The sequence below is a fragment of the Rhinopithecus bieti genome, unplaced genomic scaffold (genome assembly GCF_001698545.2).
Source record: "Rhinopithecus bieti isolate Rb0 unplaced genomic scaffold, ASM169854v2 scaffold_14454, whole genome shotgun sequence".
Lineage (NCBI taxonomy): Eukaryota > Metazoa > Chordata > Mammalia > Primates > Cercopithecidae > Rhinopithecus > Rhinopithecus bieti.
The window spans coordinates 2715912-2739812 of record NW_016808228.1 but is presented as its reverse complement, the minus strand read 5'-3'; the positions used below and the strand labels follow the sequence as shown (position 1 = coordinate 2739812).

The following is a 23901-nucleotide window of genomic DNA, read 5'->3' as shown; positions in this document are numbered from 1 at the left end:
ACGCGCCCAGCAGCGGCTTCTCGTCAGCGCCATGCCCGGCCGGAACTCACGTGGGCCTCCACATCCCGGCGGGCCGCCAGGTGGGCCCTGGCTACTGGCCATTCCGCCACCACCTCGCTGCCCGGAGCTTTCTGAGCTCTGGGGTAAAAGATGGGCGCCCCAAAAGGCCCCCGGAGGCACCACAGCCCAACCGTTCTGCCTCGGCCGCCTGCCGGCGCCCTAGTGTCCTATTTCTTTAAAATAAAAGCTGCGAGCCCTACAATTACTGGGATTACAGTGAGCGGGTATTGATCCGCAGCCAGCATTGTAGGATCAAGCGGGCGGGCGGAGGCATACATCGCCGCCTCAACCCCCCGCCGCCAACGCCTCCGCCTCGTCCGGCACAGTGAAAAAAAAAAAAAAAAAATCTAAAATGTTTATTTCAAACGCACCATCCAACACTGCTGCAAAAAACGACCCCCCCCCAACACACACACACCCTTCCCGTCCGCACACTCCTCCCCTCTCCCGCCGGGGCTCCCAGGCCCTAGCCCGAGCACGCCACCACCTCAGTCGTTTATTTTCTTTTTTCTTTTCTTTTTTTTTTTTTTTAAAAAAAATTACTAAGGTTGAAAATATACACATAAGCAAAAAAAAAAAAAAAAAAGCCGCCCCTGCAGGCGCGAGCGGGGGTGGCGAGGAGGCAGACGAAGGCGGTAATGCAACCCTAATGCATAGATAGCTGACATCAACTTCCGTCAGGCAGCTCCTGGAGATCGAACCTTTCGATTGTAACTGGGACAATTTGCATAGTGATTCCCTTTCAGAGCTTTCCCCGGTCCATAACAAGCCCAGGCAGCTATTCAAATGCAAGTTGCATCCCCAAATGCGAGGCTGGCCTGACCAAAAAGAGCCACACGGCGCCCGGGAGAGGCGAGACTCGCGCTCGGGATCTCAATCCTTCTCTTTTCTCCTTTCTTTTTCCCTTTCTCCTCTCCGGTTCCTGATTTAGCTGGGAGCTGTTTATTTATGGCTGCAAATGTGTGTGTGCAAGAGAGAGAGGGAATTGATCTTTGCCTGGACTTAAAGATGGAGCCGAAGGAGCTGGAGGGAATTTGGGCTTGTGCGTCTGGCCCAGACCCTGCGCGCCTAGGGGGGCCGTTGGGCGCCGAGCCTGACGTCTATCCTCCCCGCACCTCTCACCCCGCGACCTTGCAGAAATCCGCGGGCCCGGATGCTGCCCGTCTGACCCTCCTGCCCCAGGCCCCGGCTGCAGAGAAAGTCTTCGGGCAGGAGACCATCCTGTCCCTGTCTTTAAAATGAGCACAATAAAAGGTATCACCTGCGAAGTGTGCGGATTACTTTTTTTCCTGTGCACGGGGCGTGTTGTGGGGGTGCGGGGTGACTTATAGGTTCGAGGGGAGGGAGGAATTAGGGGGCTTGAAATTCAGTTCCCTGTTTCCCTATTTATTTCTCATTTGAAATTATGCAGATTGACTCTCCTTTCCTTCCCTCCTAGGGGGCAAATCCTCGAACGCGAACCTGATCTCATGTCACAGAAGCAACTTGCCATGAAATCCGCTAATGCGCCGCGACTCGCCCACCAGGGTAAGCCAGTCTCACAGGCTTATGGAGGAGCGGGGGCGGGGGGGAAGAAGTAGGGGGCGGTGGGCCGGGGCAAGGGCTCCGGGGGCCTGGCCACGCTGGTCCACCGCCGCGCTTGTGGCCAGGCAAACAGGGTGGAAGCCAGGGGCGGAGGGCAGCGGCCGCGTCACGGCCCCGGGAGCCGAACGGGGGCGCCCCCCTCCCAGCCTGCCAGTCCCGCCATGGCAGCTAACAGTTCCTCCCAGCGAGTTTAAAGTAACAAATGAGAGGGGGGCCCCCGAGCAGGGTGTAAATAACACGGGCGTGCCCCGAGCTAGTGGCCACTACGCGAGCACGCGTCTGCGGTTTGTGCGTTTCTCCTGCCAGGCAGCGTGCGGCCGCCAAACTGCATCTGCGTTTGTTAGCCTTGTAGAAATGGAGCTCGCCGGATTCCCTCACCCGGAGAAATCCCCAAACTGAAACTTGACTACATTTCCCTGGGCTGGTTCATGGTTTCATAATCTCCCAGGTTTGCTGGCTGTCTCGCCAAATCCAAGCCAAACCTGCTATAAACACAGGCCACTGACTTTGTAGCACTGACCGGTAACTCGGTGCCAAAATCAGCTCCTCTGGTCAGAGGGCATTAAAGCAGCGGTTGAATTCGTGTTTGTTTTTTTGAAGTGGTCAGAAAAATGTAGTCTTCTTAAACCTACAAAAACAGCCAAACACATTTTCAAACGTGCTTTACTTGTATCGGTTCGATTGCTGGAAGCTGTCTGGCGGTGAGCTTTTCGTTGCGTGTGGTTTATGCAGAGCACCCGGAATGTTTTTCTCATCTTTTACGTCTTGGTATCTTTTAAAAACGTAGAATGTGTCTCTGTTTGTTTCACAGTATGTTCCTTAACAATCAGATATGTAAGAAAACGTTTGGGATTGAGTGGTGAGAAAAGCAGACTGGAAAGTGCAAATAAACCCAATCCAAACTGAAAACAAATTAAACATGAAATGATTATGAAAGAAGATGGGGAATTAACTTGTGTGGAAAATCGAGTTTAGGGTCTGAACTTTACAGATTAAATGGCAACACAGAACAAATTCAAAGGAATTAAATGTATTCTTTTACCCTCTTAAGCATCTGGGTCAGATGCACATTTTGAGGCATTTCAAAGGACAAGTCAGCTCTGGGACACTTGCATACTTTTTTGGTAAACTGCAACCAGTTACGTGACCTTTAATCCTGGTGGAAAACAATTTAAAATGTATTCCCGGCTTTAGGAAACAAAAGAAAAATTTTAAACCCTGGCAGTTAAATTATTACTGGTCTCTACAGGGTTAATTTGATGTAAATAATCTACTCTCCTGAGGGAGAAGGTGGAGGCCTGGCATTCTGGAAGGGCCAGTCAAGTGGTGACAAAACTCTCTGCCTTGGGGTTTTGAGGGGTATTGGGTGGCTCTGAACCTGGCTTTGGGTTTGTTACATCTCTCGCTCTCTTAAAACAGTAACTCAAGATGTAAGTAAAAGTGTTTTCATTTTTTATTGATCCCGCTAACATCTTTCATTATCCAGCATGTAGCCACAGCAAATTATTGCTCATTTGATACTGAGAATTCTATTGACCATCGCTTTCGTTGGAGAAAGAATTCTAACTACTCGGTTGCTCTGTCATCAGTCAGAGCTAAGGCTGAGGACTTTCCACGACTAAAACCAAAATAAATTGAGCCTTCTGCCTCCAGAAATTGATAGAGATGTGTTCATTACATTGGGCCACATGAACATGCATAGAAATCTGCTTTTTACTCTCCCAGCCTTGCCCCCACTCAGGCAATAGGTCAGCCCCTTTGGAACAGAACTGTCTATTTGAAGGACTGGGCATTCGTTTGCTTTTCCTGTATCCCTCTGGCAACTTCTTTCCAGTTCTGGCCAGGTTGGGGCAATGAAATTAAGCAATGGGAGACTCCTCCTCAGTCCTGTGGTCAAAGCCACCTCGACTTGCTTAAGCCTACAGAAATCATTAAAAAAAAAAAAAACCCTCCTAAAATGTCCAGATAAGTGACTTTATGGTCTGGATATAATTTCCTAAATTAAACTGCTCCACCCCCATCAAGACCCCACATAATCAGAGAGCTAACTTGGGAAGTGAAGGTTAAGCTCTGAGATATGCGCCTGTTCTCTCTGGAAATGGGCGTCCAGCGGGAATAACAGGCCTGGGCGACTCGTGCACTCACACCAGCCCAAGCGGAAAGGAACTCTGGGCCTAGAGAAGGCCTGACCTTTGACCCTTGGCCCAACAGCTCCGGGGCGCTAGAGTCTGCAGAGGGAGGCGGGTTGGGAGACAAGGCTAGAGAGGGCCCCGCAGGGCAATAGGAAAGGCTGGGTTTCTTCCCCGGGAAGCTAGTGGAGGACTCTACCTTGACGCAGAAAGGAGCTAGAGCTGCCCCACAGCAGGGGCCACCCGACGCCCGACCCTCGGGCTGCCTTCACCATCCCAGAGGCAGCCAGGTCAGGCCTGTCTGTTGGAACCCAGGCTCCCTTGCCGCCTCCCTTCCAGCATCTGGGGAAAAGGCGCCCTGACTCAAGGGCGTTCTGGCACCGCACGACAGGGGCGAAGAGAGACAAAAGTCGAACCCAACAGCAGGTGGCGGCTGAGCTGGCGGGTCTTAGGCCACTGCTAGTCCAGCGTTGGCGTCCAGCGGGGCCTGTCACATTTACAAGTAACAAGGGACCATGTCCGCTTCTCCTTAAGCCCTGGACCCCAAGAGGAGGCCAGGATAACCTTGCAGGAGCCATGCCCCCTGGGGATTCTATGGAGGAGATGGTTTGGTTGGGTTTCATTTGCACCAATACCAGGAGATGAACCCTCTCGGTTTGGTTTCAGAACAAACGGAGGACCAATTAACGCCTGTACAAATTAGTCCCTGGCGTGTGCAACCCGCCGAACAACGCCAGTTCCAAATCGGAAGGCTCATTTAGGGGCTCTCAGGGACCCGGCTTGGTAGTTATTTTTCCAGTGGTGCTGTTAAGTGTGAGTGAAGCTATTTGTACTCTCGCGGGCCTTGCTCCGAGACCCCTGGCGCGATGGGGAGCCACTTTGTTCCGGAGGAAGGCAGCGGATGAATAGGAGCCCTGGCTGCGCACCCTGTACCGTAATCCAAGAGCAGCAGCAGCAGCATCGGAAAGACGCGGGTAGTCTGATCCGGCCTGGGGAGGGGAAGGGGAGTGTAAAATGAGATACACACTGGATTTTTTTAGTTTTTCCTTTTTTGTTTTTAACGTAGATAAATAACCCCATCGTCCGTGTAATCAGCCCGTTCCCAATGAAGTCGTGTTCCTCGAATGCACTCTCTGCCTGCCACACTTGAGGAATCCAGCCCACAGAGGTTTCGGAAACCCAGTTTGAGTGATTCCAGCCTAGACTGAAACCCTACAAACCTCCCAGGAAAGAGAGCCCGGCCCGGGCCAAGCAGTCGGACACACACCCACACACACACACACACACACACACACACACACACACGGATGGCGTAGCTCTTCGCAGGATGGAAGGCTGGATGTGGATCTGGGAGGCTGTGGCTAAGTGAACCAGGAAGACTGTGAGGGAAACCAATACAGCAGTGTCGTCTTGAAAGTTATTTGGAAGAACAGGACCTGGAGTCTGGGTTTGAATCAAAAAATTATGAGCAAGGAACAGATTACCCAGTATTTCTTTGGAGCGAGACAGAAATGAGACCTGCCCAGCTGAACCAGCTTGGTTTGGATTAGGAAATTATTCTCAGACACAGTAGCACACACATCCTCTGACAGCGAGCTCACTCCTGGGCAGTGGGCTTCTGGCTCTGCCACTGCTCTCCACAACCGCCCTACAGGCCTCCTCCAGGTTTTGCTAGGCAAATGAAACGAGCAGAACTCGATAGTAAATTATTTTGTTCAGCCTTCTCTCTTTTTATGAAAATAAAAGGCAACACTTTGTCATTTTTAATCACATAAGCAGACAATAAATCTGATTTTGATATTGATTATTTTCCAGAATCCAGTGATTTTTTGTAGTGGCTGTTGTGTTTCCTTTCTGAAGAACGGCTGTTTTCTTGTAGACAGTGTGGCAATGGGGCTGCGTCTATGCAGGCTGGTGCTTATCTGAAACACGTTGTGGACTTTGAAGCCCGATAGCTGACAAGGGATTCTTCCTGAGTGGCAGGAAGTTTGGATTTTGTCTGAGACAGTGATTTGAATGGGCCGCCCCGGTGCCCTAGACTAGATGTAAGGCTTTGACGGTGCTTTTAGGGGTTACAGCATTGGAGATTGACAGGTTTAAGTTTTTCTCAAAATAAAATCAAATAAATAAAAATAAAAACAACCCCCAAATCTTGCTGATGTCAGGGGCGCAGATGGCACCACGGGAATATTACTTAGCAAAAGGAATGCATCCTCCACGGATGTCAGAAATGTACCAGGCTCAGGAAAGGGGCAGGACCCTGCACGGGGTAAGGACTGAAGCCTAGCTGAGAAACATTAGGAAAGGCCAGTTACTGCGAAAAGGTCCCAGGAGCTTAGGTACCGCCTCTGCATCCTGAGGCTTACCTGGCGCTTTCCTTTCTTTCTCCTTTTTTTCAGAAACAGGATTAGTTTGTTGTGTCAAATGGACTGGCATGTTTTATATGAAAGTCTGGAGGTGTAGAGACCTGCATGAGGCTCCCCTGTAGAGAAGGAGGGAGGGGATGAGAGAAGAAAGCTAGGGAGAAGGAAAGAATAAGATAGGGGTGGAGAAAAAGAAAGAAAAAAGGAGGGAGAGGGGAAAGGGAGAAGAAAATAAGAAATGAGTGGTAGAGAAGGAAGAAAGGAATGGAGGGAGGGAACCAAGGAGAGAGAAAGGAAGGGAGGTAGGAAAGGAAGAGAGAGAAAGGAAGACAGGAGGGAGAGAAGGAAGAAAAACAGATCTTAAAAGATCTAATAAAAAAAAAACACACAAAATTACCCGGTCTTTTCTAGGAAATTGTAATTGCCCTGGTGGACCACCTGGGCCTTTGCGTGCAGTACCAGACGGCCTCTCCTCCCTTCTGAGGCACAGAACAAATGACAGTCCGGGCGTAAATTAAAAGCCCCTCAACTTCCCACACCAATCCGAAAGACTGAACTCAGGGCACCCCGGGCCATATCGCCAGGCCGGGACACCACCGGCTACCCTAGCATTGCAGCACCGCTCCCATCCCACCGCGGCCAGGGGTCGCCCCACTCCCTCACCCAGCTTCGCTTCCAAGGACCCAGGACCCTAGCTCGGGGGAGGGGACCTGGCGGCTCTACCCCAGCAGTGGGGGATGGGACCTCGGGCCTGAGATTGACCCTTGGGCTCGACCTTTCCCGCGGTCCTCCGGATTTAACCTTTCTCTCCCCCACCCCCTCCGTTTCTCCTCCTCCCTCTCAGTGGCCCTCAACTAGGGGAAAACGGAGAGTGGGTCGATATTTGGGGCCAGCGGGTAAGTGGGGGCGGCGCCTGTGCCGAATTACAGGAGAACTGGGCCCAGACCTGAGCGCTCACTCTCCTCTAGCCCAGAACAGCTAGCCTGGAATGTCTTGCGCTTGCTGGGAGCCTTATGCCAAGGCCCAATTAAACCCTGGGCCTGGTAAAGAACCCACGGCGGCACGGGGGACGGGGGAGGAGGGTGAGCGCCTTTTCCAGTTTTCCTACCCTGCTTAGAACGGCTTCTCTTCATATAAAGCCTTCCCTCTCCTGCTCAGGCACCAGGCACCGTTTGCATTTGGGGGATCCCAAAAGCCTTGGCCAGATGGGCAGGAGGCCACAGTGCAGAGTCCGACCTGGGCCACACAAGGCCACAGCATTTGAGCAGGTGCCAAGAGAACCCGTGAAGAAAACGAACCAAATCCCAGACCGCTGGTCACCACTAACCAGGCTTTCTGTCCCCGCCTGGACAGCAGGGACCAGCCCTGTCCCTACCCCATTCCACCAACTTCCCAAAGCTTCTGCGACCAGCGCCCCAGAGGGCTCTTCCGGCGGGGACGGAGGAAGAGGGGCGGCAAGCCGGAGGCTGCATAGGCAAGCGGAGCGCCCCCCGCCCCCCAGCTCTCCGTGGCTTGGGGTTTTCGCGGTCTCCCCAGCTGGAGCCGGGGCCGCCAGGAGCCGAGAGCGTTAGGTTCAAATGCATCAAGGCTCTGAAGTCATTTATCCGGTTTCATAAATAATTTTCTTATTACACTTAAGCCTGATTCCTGCCCCCTTCCCGTTTTTATTGCGGGGTTTCAGCGGCTAAAAAGTTTCTAAGTCGGGTAGGCCGTTGTTTTCCTTTTTCCATCATTAACATCATTAATATAAGCTATCAATAACCCTGTCGTTGGGAGCCGAGTTTCACCGTATTGATCCACGCAGCTATTCATCTCTGCCATGCAAGACACGGAATAATTTTCGCATTACAGTAGCTTGGATTTGCTTTTAATTCATATTTAAAGCTGCAACCGGCTCAGTGGAGCGCTCTGCGAAAGACTAGAGGCGCCTAATTAATAATAAGTTAGAAACGAAGGAAGGCACCAGCGAATAAATAATTAATACAGACATCTATGTCTCTTTGAATATTGCTCCTTTAAAAATTTAGACTTACCAGGACCATACTATAAGTCTGCAATTTACATTGTGGGGATGATTTAAGAAAGCTATATTTTTTTCCTTGAAATACAATACTAAATTATTCACAGTGTTTTGCAAACCTAAGTTCCTTCATTAGCCAGCCCTTCCAGTCTGTTCCTTCCAGGTGGAAAACACCAATTTTTAAAAATAATCAAAATCAGAATCATAAACTTTCAACAATAACTGCCAGCTGAGATTAGCTGCAGGTGGCAGCTATGTGAGAGCAGAGTGTGGGGTCTCCTGCCCTAGGGAGGTGCTGGTGGCTGTCACACAGGGGAGATTGTTAGGGAAGGAAAACAAAAAAGCATAAGTCATTGGCCAGTGACTTTGGGCATTTGCTGGTGCTGGAAGGGACGAAGTTTGAGGTAAACTCGAGGTCTTCAAATGGCCCAAGAGAAAGGAGGATGGCATTTTGAATGTCCCAGATTCCACTCATGGCTGAAAAAAAATAAAATGAAAGAAAGAAAAAGAAAAAAAAAAATCGGGAGTTTTAGAGAAGGGCTGTTGACAGCCAGCCAGGATTGGATTCCAGACTAGCCAGGGGCTACCAGTAGACTAAAGGTGAATAACAAAATTCAAGGGGGTAGGAGTGACTGAAAATCGGAGGAGGTTTTTGTGTGAGGATTTGTTTGCAATGTTGTTAGCAATATTGATTTTTTTTGTTACTCAGATTAATGTATGTTAAACAGGAAAATACAGGTCAAATGTATGTTAAACAGTCAAATACATTATAATCATCTATTGTTGAGAGCAAAGTTTCTCAGGTGGGTGATGGAGACCAGGGACTGCTAGGCAGTTCTGGGGGCGTATAAACATTCCAGGCTCAATTTGGGGCAACCAGAGCCCCAAATGTGGAAAGGAAGACGCAGTTTTACCTCCAGCACACTCCCCCTCGCCCCCTTTTAGAATTACAGCCTCTACAGGTACAGGCACTACCCGGGTGCATCAGCCTTCAACCTCGTTCTCCCTGCTGAGCTAAATGATTATCAGAATTAAGGAGTGGAGATGTTCTTGGCCACTCGGTTGGCCCAAACTTCTGCAATCCCACCTCCAGGTCTCTTGGCCCTGGTAAGCATCCTTCCAACCCTGTGGAGCCTCGATTCAGGGCTGGGGCGCTCCTGCAGCCCAGTCGTGGTGGCCTGAGGACCAGGCATGGCGCACAACCAGACTGTCTACACATACACAGGCGTCCACACCTGTTAGGCCTGAAAAAGACACCGGGTGAGGAGGGAGGCGCAGGAGCAGCTATTCAGAAGCACCTGGAGAACCTCCTAGCTGCAACCCCTGGACCTTGGAAGCTAACCTGGCCCAGAGAAGCATGCATCAGAGAGTGCAGTCACCACAAAACAGTCAACTGGGAAGCCCCCCACGAATTCCCCCCCACAACGTCCTCCCTCCCGCCCTTAGACCCAATTCCCCCGCGCCCCACAAACGGGTTTTGGGGACCAAGGCTATACTCTCAGCTTTTCCTCTTAATCCCCGTCCTGCACCCTGGGTCACTGCATTTACCGGGAGGGACTCAGGCAGACCCCGCCCGCAGGTAAAGGTATTTTCCAAGCTCCACAGAAGCTAAAGAGCTCGCATAGGATCCCCTCGGGTCTTGGGCTGGTTCAGGAAGGGGTAAGAGAGTGAGGGTCCAGAGAAAAGACAACTGGGCGCTTGGCGACTCCCTAATTCTACGCCCAGATGGCTCTTAGTCCAAAAGGCAGGTGCGCTGGCCCAGAGTCCTGGGTGTCCGACAATCAGAAGCCGGTTCTCGTGCCAGCCACCGGGATAAAGAACTGGGGGATGAGGAGACCGAGACTTGGAAGGCCGACAGGGCCAGAAGGGCAAGAAAACAAGGTAAAGTGTGGAAAAGTATGAAGGGGAAGGAGGACTGAAGAGGGAGACAAAGAAGAGGTTAGGCCTGGAGAAAGCAAGAGCCCCGACCCGGCCTAGCAGGCCCGGGAGGGAGTCTAAGGCAAGGGGTTGGGAGCCCGGAACACCGGCGTTTCATTTTTAAATCTTCTAGGTGTCTGCGGGTCAAATAAAGACAAGGGCAGTAACGATTATTCTGTTAAATCTACGGTACTTGACTGCGCAAACACTAATTGATTAGACACCAAAATGATTTGTTTAAAGAGTTTTCCTTCCCAAGTGCAGCTGCTGCTCTTGGGCCGGGGCCGGCATTACCCAGCATTAGCTAAGTGGGCCGCAAGTTCGGCCGCCCAGTCCTCAGTCGCCATAGGGTGGGGTGGCTGGTCCAAGTCCCGTGGATCCGAGGCTCCCGGATGGACAGCGACCCTCGGCTTCCGCCCTTCCCTGGAGCCAGCTCCAGGGCTAGAGAATGCTGCGCCTGAAGATCGTCCTGGGCCGACTTTGTCCTTCGTCCCCCCCATTTTCGGGTCGCTTGGAACTGCATCAGTCAGTGCAAGAGTTCTCTCATCCTTCCCCTTGTCCTCTCCAGCCCCTAAACTTGGCACTCTCTACCCTAGCGCGTGGCTAATGGAACTCAGAGCACCAGCGGGGGAGGCACCAGAAGAGGAGCATTAGCCGCCACCCCAAATCCGGACAATTCAACGCCCTCGTGGCCTGAGCTGGTGTCCTTTGTAGACTATTTCAATTATATGAAGTTATGACCATGAAAGAAAACATACTGAACTGTTGGCTGGACGAGGCCAGCTCCTCCGGAACTGGGCTGGCTGCGGCCAGCGCGGGAGAACACCCCAGGAGCCTGGAACCCCTCCCTGAGCCCTACGGCATCAGTATACCCTTTCTCCCTTCAGCGCTCTTGGCTTGAAGCAGTGAAAAAGCCCTCGCGGAAGCAGGCGACCGCCAAAACGGATTCCAACCCAGAAGAAGCCGCCTCTAGTTTACCCGAGCACCCAGGAGAGCAAGTGTTTTTTCCCTCAGCGCAGGAAGTAAGCAGAGATACGAGCGGAGTGGTCTGGTGTCCTTGGATGGCCGCCCAGGCAGCCCTCGGCAACTTCCAGAACCTGGAGTCAGTTGCGGATGGCATGAGCTGACAGCCCTTTGACAGAGCATCTTCTCTTTGGGATATGGAAGGACAAGAAGTAGATAAAACAGAGTAAAGTGCAAAAAAAAATGCCCAATTTAAAATATTTTCTCGGACAAAAACTGTAACTTGAGAAGGAAAAATGGTACCGAACGTATGAATAAAATAAGCTAAACAGAGTATCAAAGATTGAAGCAAAGGGCCAGCATAATTAGTTACCACTTCCGTGGTCCCCAGAGAGTGGAGAGAAATCATTGAGTGATTTTTAAAAATAGTTTTCAATAGTGAATCGCCAGGCCACCCCATTCTGAATTTCTTGGTGTTCTACTCTAAGCCTACAGCAATTTTCTGAATAAAATTTCTGTAGAAGTGGAACAGGAGAGCTTGCCAGGAAGCACCCAGGACCAAATCCTTCACTTTCCAGTTATCTAGTGCTCTACCGTAGCCAGACACCAAAGAAATGGTTCCTCCCCAAGAGTTTAATGTTACACTAGCTACAGGCATCAGAAATGCTAGTGAGCATGTCCTGGGGTTCTAGCCAAGGAGTAAGTCTCCCCCTGGATCCCTGGGTAGAAGAATTTGTCCTGACACCCAGGATCTGGCTCTTTGTGAGTCCAAAAAAATGGGAAGTAGACATTTCATGGTTTGGAGGAGCTAGAAACATTTCTTTGGAATGGTCCTGAGAACTAGGACTGGGCCATATGTTACATCTCTACTACTCACAAAAATAATTAAAGCATTAATTTCTGAAACCGGTGGAAGGTTTTCAGAGAAGCTCATGTGGCCAGCATGTGGGGGAATGGTTTTATTCTCTTTGCACTTTTTCTTTGCTGAACCTGGTAGGGCTGCCTGGTAAGCTCTAGCCTACCCAGCATAAGAAGGATTGCTCCTGTCCATCCCATATCCCAGGTTCTCCTCCTGACGTTTACAAAATAAACATCTTCAATTCCTTGTTTTCATGCTGAAAATATTGTCAGCAACAAGCATCCAGTCATAGTCTTATTTCCTTTTTTCTTACATATATACATGTATGTAATTTTCTGCTAGTGGTTGACACTATTTTTTCTTTAAATTTCCTGCAGCTACACAAAATCTAAGCAGCTAAAAATAAGTTCTCCCCCTCAATCACACACATTGACCTACACCTACCAAGTTTCCAGGGACTCCTCTGTGGGCTCTAATTCCTTCAATCCCCGTAGTGTACCTAATGGGTGCCAGGCTTTGTTCTGGTCACTGGAAGGGGGAAAGAAGGAAAGGGACAAAATGACAAAAAGAAGTCCCAGCCTTCCAGCAGTTAATAATCTCTCTGGTGCCCCTCCTCCCTCCATACATACAAACTCACCTTAACTAGGCCTAAGAAGAGCATTCTTCCTACCCATCACATTCTTAGTAAGAAGAAAACTTTTGAGAGGTCAAATAAGAATACAGTAATGTGTTGTTTCTGACTGAGAAACCACTGTAACTCAGTCAATTAGGGAAGAACAATGGTTAGATAAACGGTATGAATAGCCAAGAAAGATTAGGGAGATTTGCAAACCAAAGCAAATCCTGCACATACAATTTTTTTAATGTTTTAGAAAAAATCAAAAATTACTGAGCAAGCCCAACACATATGGTGCTTCTTCAGGTCTTTTCCTTGGCTCCTTCTTTAGGGACCAACACAGAGCCAGCCCCCCTTTCATAAATGCCCTTGGGGGAGGGGGAAAGTTGAGCTCACCTGATGCCAGCCTTCTTCAGGTGGACTCCAGAGGCTCAGCTGAGCGCCTCACGTAAAGGAGGGTTTTCAAGATCAAGTTCCTAATTAGCTACGCAAAGAGAAAACCATGAACAATTTGTGCACTTGGTGGTATTTACTTCTTTCTTTCTTTTAACAAACTGCCTTTTGGGAAGAGAGTTGTCATAAGGACAAATCAATCATTTCAGCAGGATTAAAATATTGGGGGGCGGGGGACAACTGTTTAGGTGAAAGACTGCCTGCTACTTTAACCCATTGTTTGGTCTCTTATGCTGTGGGAAATGAGAACAGAAACAATTAAAAACCAAAGATGCAGCTTTCCACCAACATAATGTAATCTACTAGGCAGGAAATATATGTTTTGTGCTTGTGTGTATGCATGTATGAATAGGTAGATATAGATACAAGTTTGAAGAGATAATTGTGTTTTCTGAGTTTCTTTACATCAGTGTATTTTACCCAAAATATATTTTCTTCTGTGGGAGTTCCTAAATTCCAAAATGTTCTTTATGCAAGTAGACATGAAATCCATTGAGATGAATTATTTGCAGGGCCTCCATATGCACTGTTTGGACAGGATGGGAGTGTCTCTGGTGATAAAACTAGCCAGATTAACCAGTCCCAAGACATGGCACTTTCAAGGAAGTCATGTTGACTGTATCCACTGAACTTGACCTACCTGGATTAGGATGTTGCCCTAATGGTAGCAAGGACCTGGGCAAAGAGATAGGCCTACTCATTCCTGGGCCGGTGGAGACTTTTCCCAAAGGGTTGGCCAGTCCAAACTTTTGCCTTGGGGACCCAACTACCATCACTGCCACAGCCCTGGCCTCTCTGAATGGAGGCCTTGGCTTCCACTTCCATTTGCAGTGGAAACACCACGGGTGGGCTGCAGTTTGGTGCCCCAGCAAGCAAACCTGCAGTCTGAGTCTGGCCCAGCAAAGGCTACACACACTTTATTCCGTATCTGAGTCCAGATACCCCGGCTCTGAGAGGCTATTCTCATTGTAACCACCGCTTGCCTGGGGCTGAGGCTCGGCGCTGACCCGGCCATAACTGCCACGGGCTGGACAATGGGCACATCTGTCCTTTCTCCGAGGGATGAAAGCACCTAAGCGGACACGGCTCTGCCTTTTGTTGCGGATTTTTTTTTCTTTCTTTTGTAAATGAAAGAAAGCCGCGGCATGTGGCGGCCGGGTGTAAGTCTCAAACTGGGGGCCTACGCAGGCGTCCCCACCAGGCCCAAAGACCAGGTTCGATTCCGGATTGGAGTGTGCCTGTGGGAAGGGCGAAATTACTCCCGAAGCTGAATTGATTTTCAAATCTGGAGGCTTCTCTCGGGGACGCCGGGAAAAGGGCGTCCCTACGAGCCAAGCGGAGACCCGCGCGCCGGCGTCCACCCTGCCTGCGTCAGTACTTCTGGAAAGCAACCGCCTCTGGGTGCCTTAGCAGGAGGGCCTTGGGAGTAACCGGAGGAACCGTCTGAGCCTCCACGGCCCCACCAGCACCCGGAAGTTAACACGGGTACCCACCAGGGCACTCGCTCCGCTCTCCCTAGCCCCCCTCCACAGGCCGAGTCATTGACGAAGCGGACGCACAACCTTAATTATGAGCTGAGCGGGAGAAGGAGCCAGGCGGCGGGGGACAGTGAGGCATGGTCCTAACTAGGACTCCAGGCACTGAGTGCTCTTCTCCCTAGGGCATGGATGAGAAAGGGTGGGCAAATATGTATCTGGGAGAACGAAGGGTGCCGGGTCAACGGCCGCCAAACGGACGCAGCCCTTTAAGCAATTTGCATACCACCCCACCCCAACCCCCACCCCCCAATAGGTCGTGTATTCAGGGGTGGGAAGCGCACTCCCAGCAGCCCCCCGGGAAATAAAGCTTAGAGCCGACGGGGTGATAACACAGTCCCCAGCTCCCAGGGCAACCTGCACCGGGAAGCAGCAACTGGAAAGAGAGGGGCGATGTCTCTCCAAGCATAGCACGCCAGCCACTAGGAGCCGGACAGGAGCGTCCCGGGGCTGGGAGGAGAGAGCCCACCCAAGCAAGGGAGGCGAGCCAGCCAGGCGCGAGTCTCCTGGGGTTGCAGCGGCGGCCCCAGGTCGCGCTCTGCGCCAATCTTTCGCACGTGCGCGCAGCTCCCTGGCTATCCGGCGCCGCTGGGAAGGCGCTGGGCCCCCTCCTTCGTTTGTACCGGGACGTCAAGGGCCGGGCTTACGGGGATTGAGGGGGCGGGGCCTGGCCTCGCGCATGCGCGCTGCCCCCGGCGGGCGTGAGGGCGGGCCGCGGCAGCGGCGGCAGCGGCTGCTACCGAACCGCGGCCACAGAGTCTGCAACAGTAACAGAGCCATGGCTCAAGCTGACCAGCGGCGCTGGCAGGCAGCAGCCGCGGCAGGCGCGCGGGCCGCGGCAGGGGAACCGGGGGCCTCAGAATTTTAAGAAAGAGAGGGGCGAGAGGTGGCCGGGGCGGGCGGGCTGGAGCACTGCGCTCTCCCAACGGCGCGGATCCATTTTGGAAATTAATATTAAAAAAAAAAAAAAGCCGAGGACGCAGAGGGGAAGGTGGGGGGTAAGAGGGAAGGAGACACACACACACACGCGCGCGCACACACAGACACACACACGGAGAGAGAGAGACAGAGACAGAGCCCCACAGTGAGAGGAAGGAAGGCAACAGTCGCCAGCAGCTGATGTGAAGACCGGACTCCGTGCGCCCCTCGCCGCCTCTGCCTGGCCACATCGATGTTGTGTCCGCCGCCTGCTCGCCCGGATCACGATGAACGCGCAGCTGACCATGGAAGCGATCGGCGAGCTGCACGGGGTGAGCCATGAGCCGGTGCCCGCCCCTGCCGACCTGCTGGGCGGCAGCCCCCACGCGCGCAGCTCCGTGGCGCACCGCGGCAGCCACCTGCCCCCTGCGCACCCGCGCTCCATGGGCATGGCGTCCCTGCTGGACGGCGGCAGCGGCGGCAGCGATTACCACCACCACCACCGGGCCCCCGAGCACAGCCTGGCCGGTCCCCTGCACCCCACCATGACCATGGCCTGCGAGACTCCCCCAGGTATGAGCATGCCCACCACCTACACCACCTTGACCCCTCTGCAGCCGCTGCCGCCCATCTCCACAGTCTCGGACAAGTTCCCCCACCATCACCACCACCACCATCACCACCACCACCCGCACCACCACCAGCGCCTGGCGGGCAACGTGAGCGGTAGCTTCACGCTCATGCGGGATGAGCGCGGGCTGGCCTCCATGAATAACCTCTATACCCCCTACCACAAGGACGTGGCCGGCATGGGCCAGAGCCTCTCGCCCCTCTCCAGCTCCAGTCTGGGCAGCATCCACAACTCCCAGCAAGGGCTCCCCCACTACGCCCACCCGGGGGCCGCCATGCCCACCGACAAGATGCTCACCCCCAACGGCTTCGAAGCCCACCACCCGGCCATGCTCGGCCGCCACGGGGAGCAGCACCTCACGCCCACCTCTGCCGGCATGGTGCCCATCAACGGCCTTCCTCCGCACCATCCCCACGCCCACCTGAACGCCCAGGGCCACGGGCAGCTCCTGGGCACAGCCCGGGAGCCCAACCCTTCGGTGACCGGCGCGCAGGTCAGCAATGGAAGTAATTCAGGGCAGATGGAAGAGATCAATACCAAAGAGGTGGCGCAGCGTATCACCACCGAGCTCAAGCGCTACAGCATCCCACAGGCCATCTTCGCGCAGAGGGTGCTCTGCCGCTCCCAGGGGACCCTCTCGGACCTGCTGCGCAACCCCAAACCCTGGAGCAAACTCAAATCCGGCCGGGAGACCTTCCGGAGGATGTGGAAGTGGCTGCAGGAGCCAGAGTTCCAGCGCATGTCCGCGCTCCGCTTAGCAGGTGAGCCGGCCAAGGAGCTGGGCGCGCGGGAGATAAGGTACACGAAAGCCGAAGGGACCAAAGGAGGGAGGGTAGGAGAGAGGGCTGGGTGCGCTTCATTCCGCCCACCCCTACCCCCAGAAGGGGGACTCCCTGTGCCTGGAAGGGCCAGCACAGGGCTGTGGGAGCAAATTTCCTACTCTAGGGCTCAGTGTGTTGGGCTGTGGAAGGCTCCGAGAGCTAAGCGGCGGGGCCTCGGCGACTGAAGAGGCGCATTTGCGCTCAGGGACAGCGAGGGAAGCTCGTACGGCCTGAGGCGGAGAGAAATCCCCGCACCTGGTGAGACACTCTGCGCCACCTCTCAGTTCAGCGATCCGGGTTTGGGAAGAGGGAGGACAACGCGAGCGTGGAATCGCACGCAAATGTTCCTCGCAGGTAACTCTGACACATCCCAGGCGCTGGGCTGGAGCGTGCCGGAGCTGCGTTGAGGTTTAGCTGAACTGGCTGCTGTGATCCCCTCCCGCGCTCATTCTTTTGGCGCTGGCTGGAGTGATCTCAATCTAAGAGTATGGGCAAAAAGTTTCAAAGCCACTGGGCAATGGGTTTGTAGCACAGACAAGGTGTAAGGGTTAGGACGCTCTCTGCGAATGGAATTGGCTGTGGAAAGGAGAGGGAGACTGGCCGTCCCAAGGTCCCAGTGAGAGCTGCAAAGCAATAGCCAAGTCTGGGGACCGCCTTCGCTGCCGACTCCCTGAGGACTTTGCATTTTGTTTTATGATTCTTCTTCGCGATTTTAGCCTGAATCCCCGTGCGGGAGGGGGATTTGGGGGTGGGAGTGTGTAAATGACCCCCAAGTCTGCGAGCAGAGGTCTCCTGCCCAAAACCCCAAACCCCAGGTGTTTCTGAGTTCAGCGGGAAGGTCTCCTCGGCAGGGTGCAGACACCGCGCCTGGCTCCCCTAGACCACGGATAGGCGGAGAAGACAGCTGAGCCCAGCCCGAACCCCACCGGGGATTTCAGGAGGATTCGGCGACCCTTGAGGGTGGAGAACATGAGGGGAGGTAGAGCTAAGGACAGCGGAGGGTGGCCTGGGTTTGATGAGATCCGGGCAGCGGTTGCCAAGTTGATTGACTCTTGGTTCATGCCCCCTTCCCCCCGCCCAAACTCCCTAACCCCCACCTCCGTCTCAGCCCGGCGCCCGGGCCTGAGCCTTGGCCAAGAGAAAAGGTAAAAGCCGGAATGAGGGTTTGTTAATTAACTGATCGTTCTCCATTAATTCGTCCCTGGAGAACGAGAGACAGTCAATCCGCTCTGAGCCGGGGGCACTGAGCCGTTTCACAGTCTAAAATCAAAGCGTGAGGCCAAAGCCCCCTCCCCCAACTCGTGCCTGCCAATGAGAAGCTAGGGGGTGGCAGGTGCCGACCAGCTTGTGATTCATGCCCCGAAGCCACCCAAAGCGTTCTTTGGGTTTGGGCGCTCCAGGCCTCCCGTCCCGAAGCGCCGCGCTGGCTGAGACTCTGCCCTGCCAGGTTTTCCAGCCCAGCCCTGCCTTCGTTCGCCCCAGGCAAAGTCCTCATGCAGGTTCCTGCTGGGCGCCCCCGCGAATCGCAGGCTCCCGGGTTTCCACTCTCTAGTCCTTGTGCTAGAGAGTGAAATATCTCCATATATCCACCCGTGGGCTGCCCGCAAGCAGCTGAGGTTCCGGAGGGAGTGGGCGAAGGGGCTGCTCCTCGCCTTAAGAGCTTCGTCTCTCCAGAGCCCAAGGTAGTGCCTTTTCACACACTCACACCACCCCAGAGCCGGGCTTCAGGGCCTCTTACCCAGGCAGTGCCTGCTGAAGCCAACGAGTGGGGCAAGGGAATGTGGGAAGAAGATAGAAATGGAGAAGGCCACCCCTCCAGGAAAACTCGGTCCCCATCCCCACCCCGCCCCTGGAGGCTCTTGCTCTGGACTTCAATGTCCCTCCTCCCCCCACTGCCTGCTGTCGCCCCCTGGAAGGACAGACGGACACGTTCTGTTCAGAGACGACCTCTGAGCCATGGAAACCTGGCCACAGGAGCGCCCTCTGACCTCCAAGCGTGGAGAGCTACAGAGCCGAGCTCGGGGGACGGCACTGTGGAGGGGGAGGGAGCCTGAGGGCTGGGACCCGCAAGCTGGAGGCGCAAACCTGGTGCCTGTCAGGTGTTCGTGGCACCCAGGAGGCTATCGAAGGAGCGCCTGCCTGGGCACCCAGCAACCTGTGGAGAGCCATGCAGCCCTCGGCCCCAGACCCATGGCCTTTTCCTCGAAAAAGTGAAACATTGGAGACTCCAGCAGGGCAGACATTTGGCACCAAACACCCAGCCGGCTGTGTCCTGAGACCCTGAGGAAGCATGTCTATTACATTTTTGTTTCCTTAACTTAAAAGTGATGGTGGAAAGGGCTAGGATTGAGGGCGCTGTGTTGGTCCAGGAGGGCCTCCTGCAAGGAACCAGGAACAGTCTCTTCACAACCTATTTTTAAGTTACTGAAGAACGAGCCTTCTCATTAACATTTTCATATTGTAAAAAGAGTGGGGTTATTTTCTGAACTTTCCAAATGATCTCTAGCGGGCCAAGTGCAAGAACCTTAAAAAATTGGCCAGAGCGCCTTGGCCGTTGCCTACAGGACATTAGTGCCCTGCAACCCCCCACCCCCCACCCCCCCCCCAAAAAAAAACCACTCCAACCCCCCCGTCCCATGGTGAGGAGGAGCCCGCTGGCCAGCTTTCCTTGGCTGTTTTGCTCAGAGACCCCTCCCCCCAGTCTCGTTCCAACCACCTTGCGAGGTCAGGGCTCACTGAGCCCGGTTCCTTCGCTCCGCAGCGGGAGAGTGGTGGCTTCTCCACGCCCCTCTGTCCTCCAGGTGCCGGCCGCCTGTTGCAGAGGGTCAAAACCCTCTGCTCGTGGCGCTGTTTGGGGAGGCGCCTTCCGGTCACGAAGTAACAGCGGCTGGTGGAAAAAGGGCGACAGGAGAAAATTCCCACCAAATTAGCTACCTCTTAAAAATCAATATATGTTCCCTCCATGTACTATTGCTGCTGCTCCATTAAAGAGCAGAGCGACAGGGTTCTCGCCGCATCTCCTCCCGGATGAGGCGGGCGGGTGGGTGGGTGGCGCGCTTCTGACGTGGGCGCCTATCAAGACGCAAGATTAGTTTCCAATTAAAGATTCCAGAGAGCTTCGGCCACACGGCGGGGGCTGCCGGCTCAGAAAGAGACTACAACACACAACCACCAGCAAGCTCAGCACCGCGGACCCAGTAGAAGGCTGCGCGCAGGCCCGAGGTTCGGGCGGGGGTGGGTGTTGGGCACTCCGACCCTGCCCGACTTGGAGGGGAGGAAACCTCCAAACCCCGCGGGGGGGTTGGCGGGGCCTCCAGCACCCGGACTGCGCCCCCTTCCCGTCCAGTGTTTGCCCCAGAAAGACCTGAAAGAGGACCTGAGCCAGAGGGGAGGGGTTCGGTCGGGAGGCGGCCATGAGAAAGTCTCGCCCAGCCCAACCTGGGCTGTGTTTGCCCTGAGTGGCCTTGCGGCCTGGTTGATTGATAACTGGCTCCCGCACAAGTCCATTTGCTTTTTTGTTAATATTTATCCCAGGGATGACATTTCAAATGTCCCCCCGCTTTTCTGGGCCATGGGAGCCAGGCAGGAGTGCGGGGCCCTAGGCAGCGCCCTTCAATCCTTGAAGACTACTGGGCCGGGAGAGAAGCCAGGACTGGGCGTGTGGGACGCAGGAGCTGGAACAGGGTTTCTGGGCCCAAGAGTTGGGGGAGAAGGCGTCAAGCGCAGCGATTTCCTCACGCTTCGCGTCTTGGCCCTGCGGATCTGGTGCCGCGCAGCTGCTCCCAGCCCGCTGCGGCGCGAACAAAGGGCCGGCAGGGCGCGACCGACCGTGTCCGCCTAGGAGCCCGGGGCGAGGGGCGCCGCCAGCGGGGAGCGCCTCCTCCGAAGGCCTGGGATGGCCTGCTGCGGAGACCAAGGAGTCTCAGAGCCTACCAGGCCGAAAAGTGGCAGTGCGTCCCGGTAGTCGGCTGGGGACCCTCACACACACACACACCAGCAGATTGTAAAACCAAAAGGTCTCGCTGTTGCAGACAGTCACCAGAAGGCTCTGTGTGGTGCCTGTCTCGCGGCCGGTGTCTGTCCCCTCGAGGGTGTAGGACCATAGTTCCCTCTATGTAATTCTCTCAGGGTAACGGGTATAAACCGGGCTGAGGAGAGGGGGGTGCCCTTGGAGATAAGAAGTGGGCTCGTGGCAACGACTGAAGCAGGCAAAACCTACTTCTGGGGCTTGAGGGGGGCTGATGGCTGTTGTGTGGCGACCTTGGTGTCAGCGCAGCTAGGATGCCTGCCAGAGACAAACTCCACTACCTGTTCGGAGGTATGTGGCTATCCCGTCTGGGGGTGCAGCCCCTATAGCCTTGGAAGCATCCGGCGAGGGATCCCGGTAGTTGGGCGACCCACCTGACCCAGGGCACAGGGGTTGCTAGAGACCCAGTCCCGACATCTCCGCTTACAACCGACACTTGAGTGGGACAGTGCCACCAATAGCACGGTTGTGTTGTAGCAGCAGAGGACTCAAATCCCAGGATGCGCCTCTCCTTATCTGCAAACGTCGAGCCCTCCGCGCTCCCTGCTTCCCTCCATTCGGCTCTCTTTCTTGGGGTAGCCGGGCTGTGCTAGGGGAGCGGCGCGCGCCCCCTGCGGGCCGTCGGGGCCGGGCGCCCCGCGAGCGTCAGTGGTTCAGCCCGCTGCGGAGAGAAAAGGGATGCTTGCTGCGTCTTTGTTTTTAGAACGTCGTTGTCCTAGTGAATTTCAAAACAATAACTATTTTGATAGGAAGAAAGTGTGAAGGAGGAAGAGAAGGCTATATAGTGGGTATGTCGAGGTCCCCAACAATGCCTGGATGTTACCCAATTCATGAAAACAAAATTCTCATCCCCCGAAGTACACCCCAGCTCTAACCTCCCCAAACAAGATGCGTACTTGGATTTTGCATCCAAAGTATGCTTTTGTTGGCATGTTTTCATTTAAGAAAAGCGGGGTCAGAGTAGAGAAGGTGACCCTGGCGGTCTGAAGTCAGAGGTTGGAGCTGAGGGATATAATACCCGGCAGATTGGCGGTTCCTTTGTTTTGTTGTTTCCTCTTCCTGCAAACTGGCCCGAGTCAGGAGGCAGCCTTGAGGCCTTGAGCTGGGAAGTCTTTGTTTCCTCTCGTGTGGGGTGCGTGAAAGGGCCTTCGGAGGCCGACTGGCCTGGAGCCCTGGCGTGGCGTCAGGACCCTGGACAGGGTCCCACCGCCCTGTCGCCTGATCCCATTTCTCTTTGCCCCTGATAGGCGGATAGAATGTCTTTCGGAAGTCATAGTAAGAAAACAAAAATTAACAGCTAAAGTTCCGAAGTTTATAATGGCCCAGTCAGGAATATACACTGGCACAGTGAGGTAATCGAAAAGATCAAACCTATCCTCGTCGATCGGGTGGTTGATCTTTTTGTCCCTCCACGCGGCTTTGTGTATCTGAGGGCACGTGCACACCTGCTTATAAAATCGGAATTCGCGTCCCTGTGGGTGTGACAGGGGTTGGATCATTAAGCTAAAACGTTCAATTCGGTCCCTTTGATCCGCGCTGGGGAAAATCTATAGTCATCTCTAATCTACGAGGTCTTTAAGGAGGTTGTTACACGAGCTGGTTTGATGTCATTATTTCCACATTCATGGCAAATTCAGCTAATCAAACAAATGCTGCTACCCCAAGTTATCAGAAGAAATCGTTCTTACAGAGCATACCAATAAAATTTATTTCTGATTTTCTTGTAAGACAGAAAATCCTCAAGTCTAATAAAGGCGGGTAATTAAGAAGGAGGCTCTCCAGTATCCTGCTCCTCAGCTTGAGGCCTTGTTCCTCAAATGACATTGCTCGTGCTCTTTGTAAAGTCCATATATTGGAATATTTAAACACGGACTTAATATTTTAAATCAGTCTAGGAGTCTTGATGGGTTGAATAAAAAATGACTAGTTTCATTTCAGTGCCCATTAAAACAGCAGAATTTCCACACTCTTGGTAAAATTGAATGGCCCCCAACCTAAGGTAGCAACAGAAGGAAGGCGTTACTGAAGTTGTGGTTGTTAGAGGGTGCATTTCTTATAATGCTGGAGAAAACATTTAACAAATATTTATTAAATAATATTCTCATTGTGTCTCTATTTAAATAAGATGGATAAGCATCTTTGGGAGAAGAAAGCCACATTATTTCTACATGAAAAATGTCAGTCTCATAGAGTCCAGTAAAAGAAAAAAAGTATTTCTTATGTGAATGGATTTAGTGCACAATCATAAATTCCTACCTTCTATCAATAGGTTTGTATAGGTTCTTATTTTAGCACAAGTATGTTAATACTAATGAAGCTTAATTTCCTCCTGAGATAATAAGATTGGGCTAGGCAACTAGACCAATCACAAGACAATCTGATTATTTTGATACAAATGTAAAAATTATTTATCACAGGGTCTTGCTATAGAAGCATCCACATTTGTCTCTTCCAAGAGATGTTACAGTATCATAAAATTGGAACAAATTAACTTCTAGAAATTTTCTTCTTTTAATAGCTAATGGATGCTGGGCTTAGTACCAAGATGATGGGTTGATCTGTGCAGCAAACCACCATGGCACATGTTTACCTATGTAACAAACCTGCACATCCTGCACATGTACCTTGGAACTCAAAATAAAAGTTGAAGAAAACAAATAAATGTTCTTTTAGATGAGGCAATTTAATAAGACAACAGCTGGACAGAACTAGACCCTAAAGTACAACCCATCTCATTTGTCATAGTAACTGATAAGGAAGAAGCTTAAGTTTTTTGTGCACATTCTATTTGTTGGGTACTGCGATAGGAACATAGATGTTCTCATTGAAGACTCACCATTTATACCAGTGGTTCCCACATCTTACTATACATTGGAATCACTTACAGACCTTTAAAAAACTGATGCCTAGCTGCAGCTTCAGATATTTGTATGTAATTGGTACAGGACGTGACATGGGCATTGGGATTTTTATAAACCCCCAGGCAATTTTGATGTGCAGCCAAG

At 52.9% G+C, this 23901-nt stretch overlaps 1 protein-coding gene and 1 long non-coding RNA gene across 4 annotated transcripts in view; both read left to right on the top strand.

Moving 5' to 3' along the window:
- Positions 1-834: 834 nt before the first annotated feature.
- Positions 835-5577, top strand: LOC108538124 (uncharacterized). The gene is made up of 3 exons (XR_001888005.1): positions 835-1314; positions 1499-1587; positions 4840-5577. It is a non-coding gene; the product is annotated as an uncharacterized LOC108538124 (long non-coding RNA).
- A 9705-nt stretch (positions 5578-15282) lies between these two features.
- ONECUT1 (one cut homeobox 1) overlaps positions 15283-23901 on the top strand; it is a 38775-nt gene continuing 30156 nt past the window's right edge. The window contains exons 1-3 of one of the 3 annotated variants that reach the window (XM_017885967.1): positions 15283-16809; positions 16994-17127; positions 17685-19217. In XM_017885967.1, coding sequence (XP_017741456.1) covers positions 15705-16809; positions 16994-17103 — 1215 coding nt within the window. In that variant the 5' untranslated portion in view covers positions 15283-15704 and the 3' untranslated portion in view covers positions 17104-17127; positions 17685-19217. Of the gene's footprint in view, positions 16810-16993; positions 17128-17684; positions 19218-23901 lie in introns of those variants that run through there. The other 2 variants (XM_017885968.1, XM_017885966.1) reach the window with 2 other exon arrangements.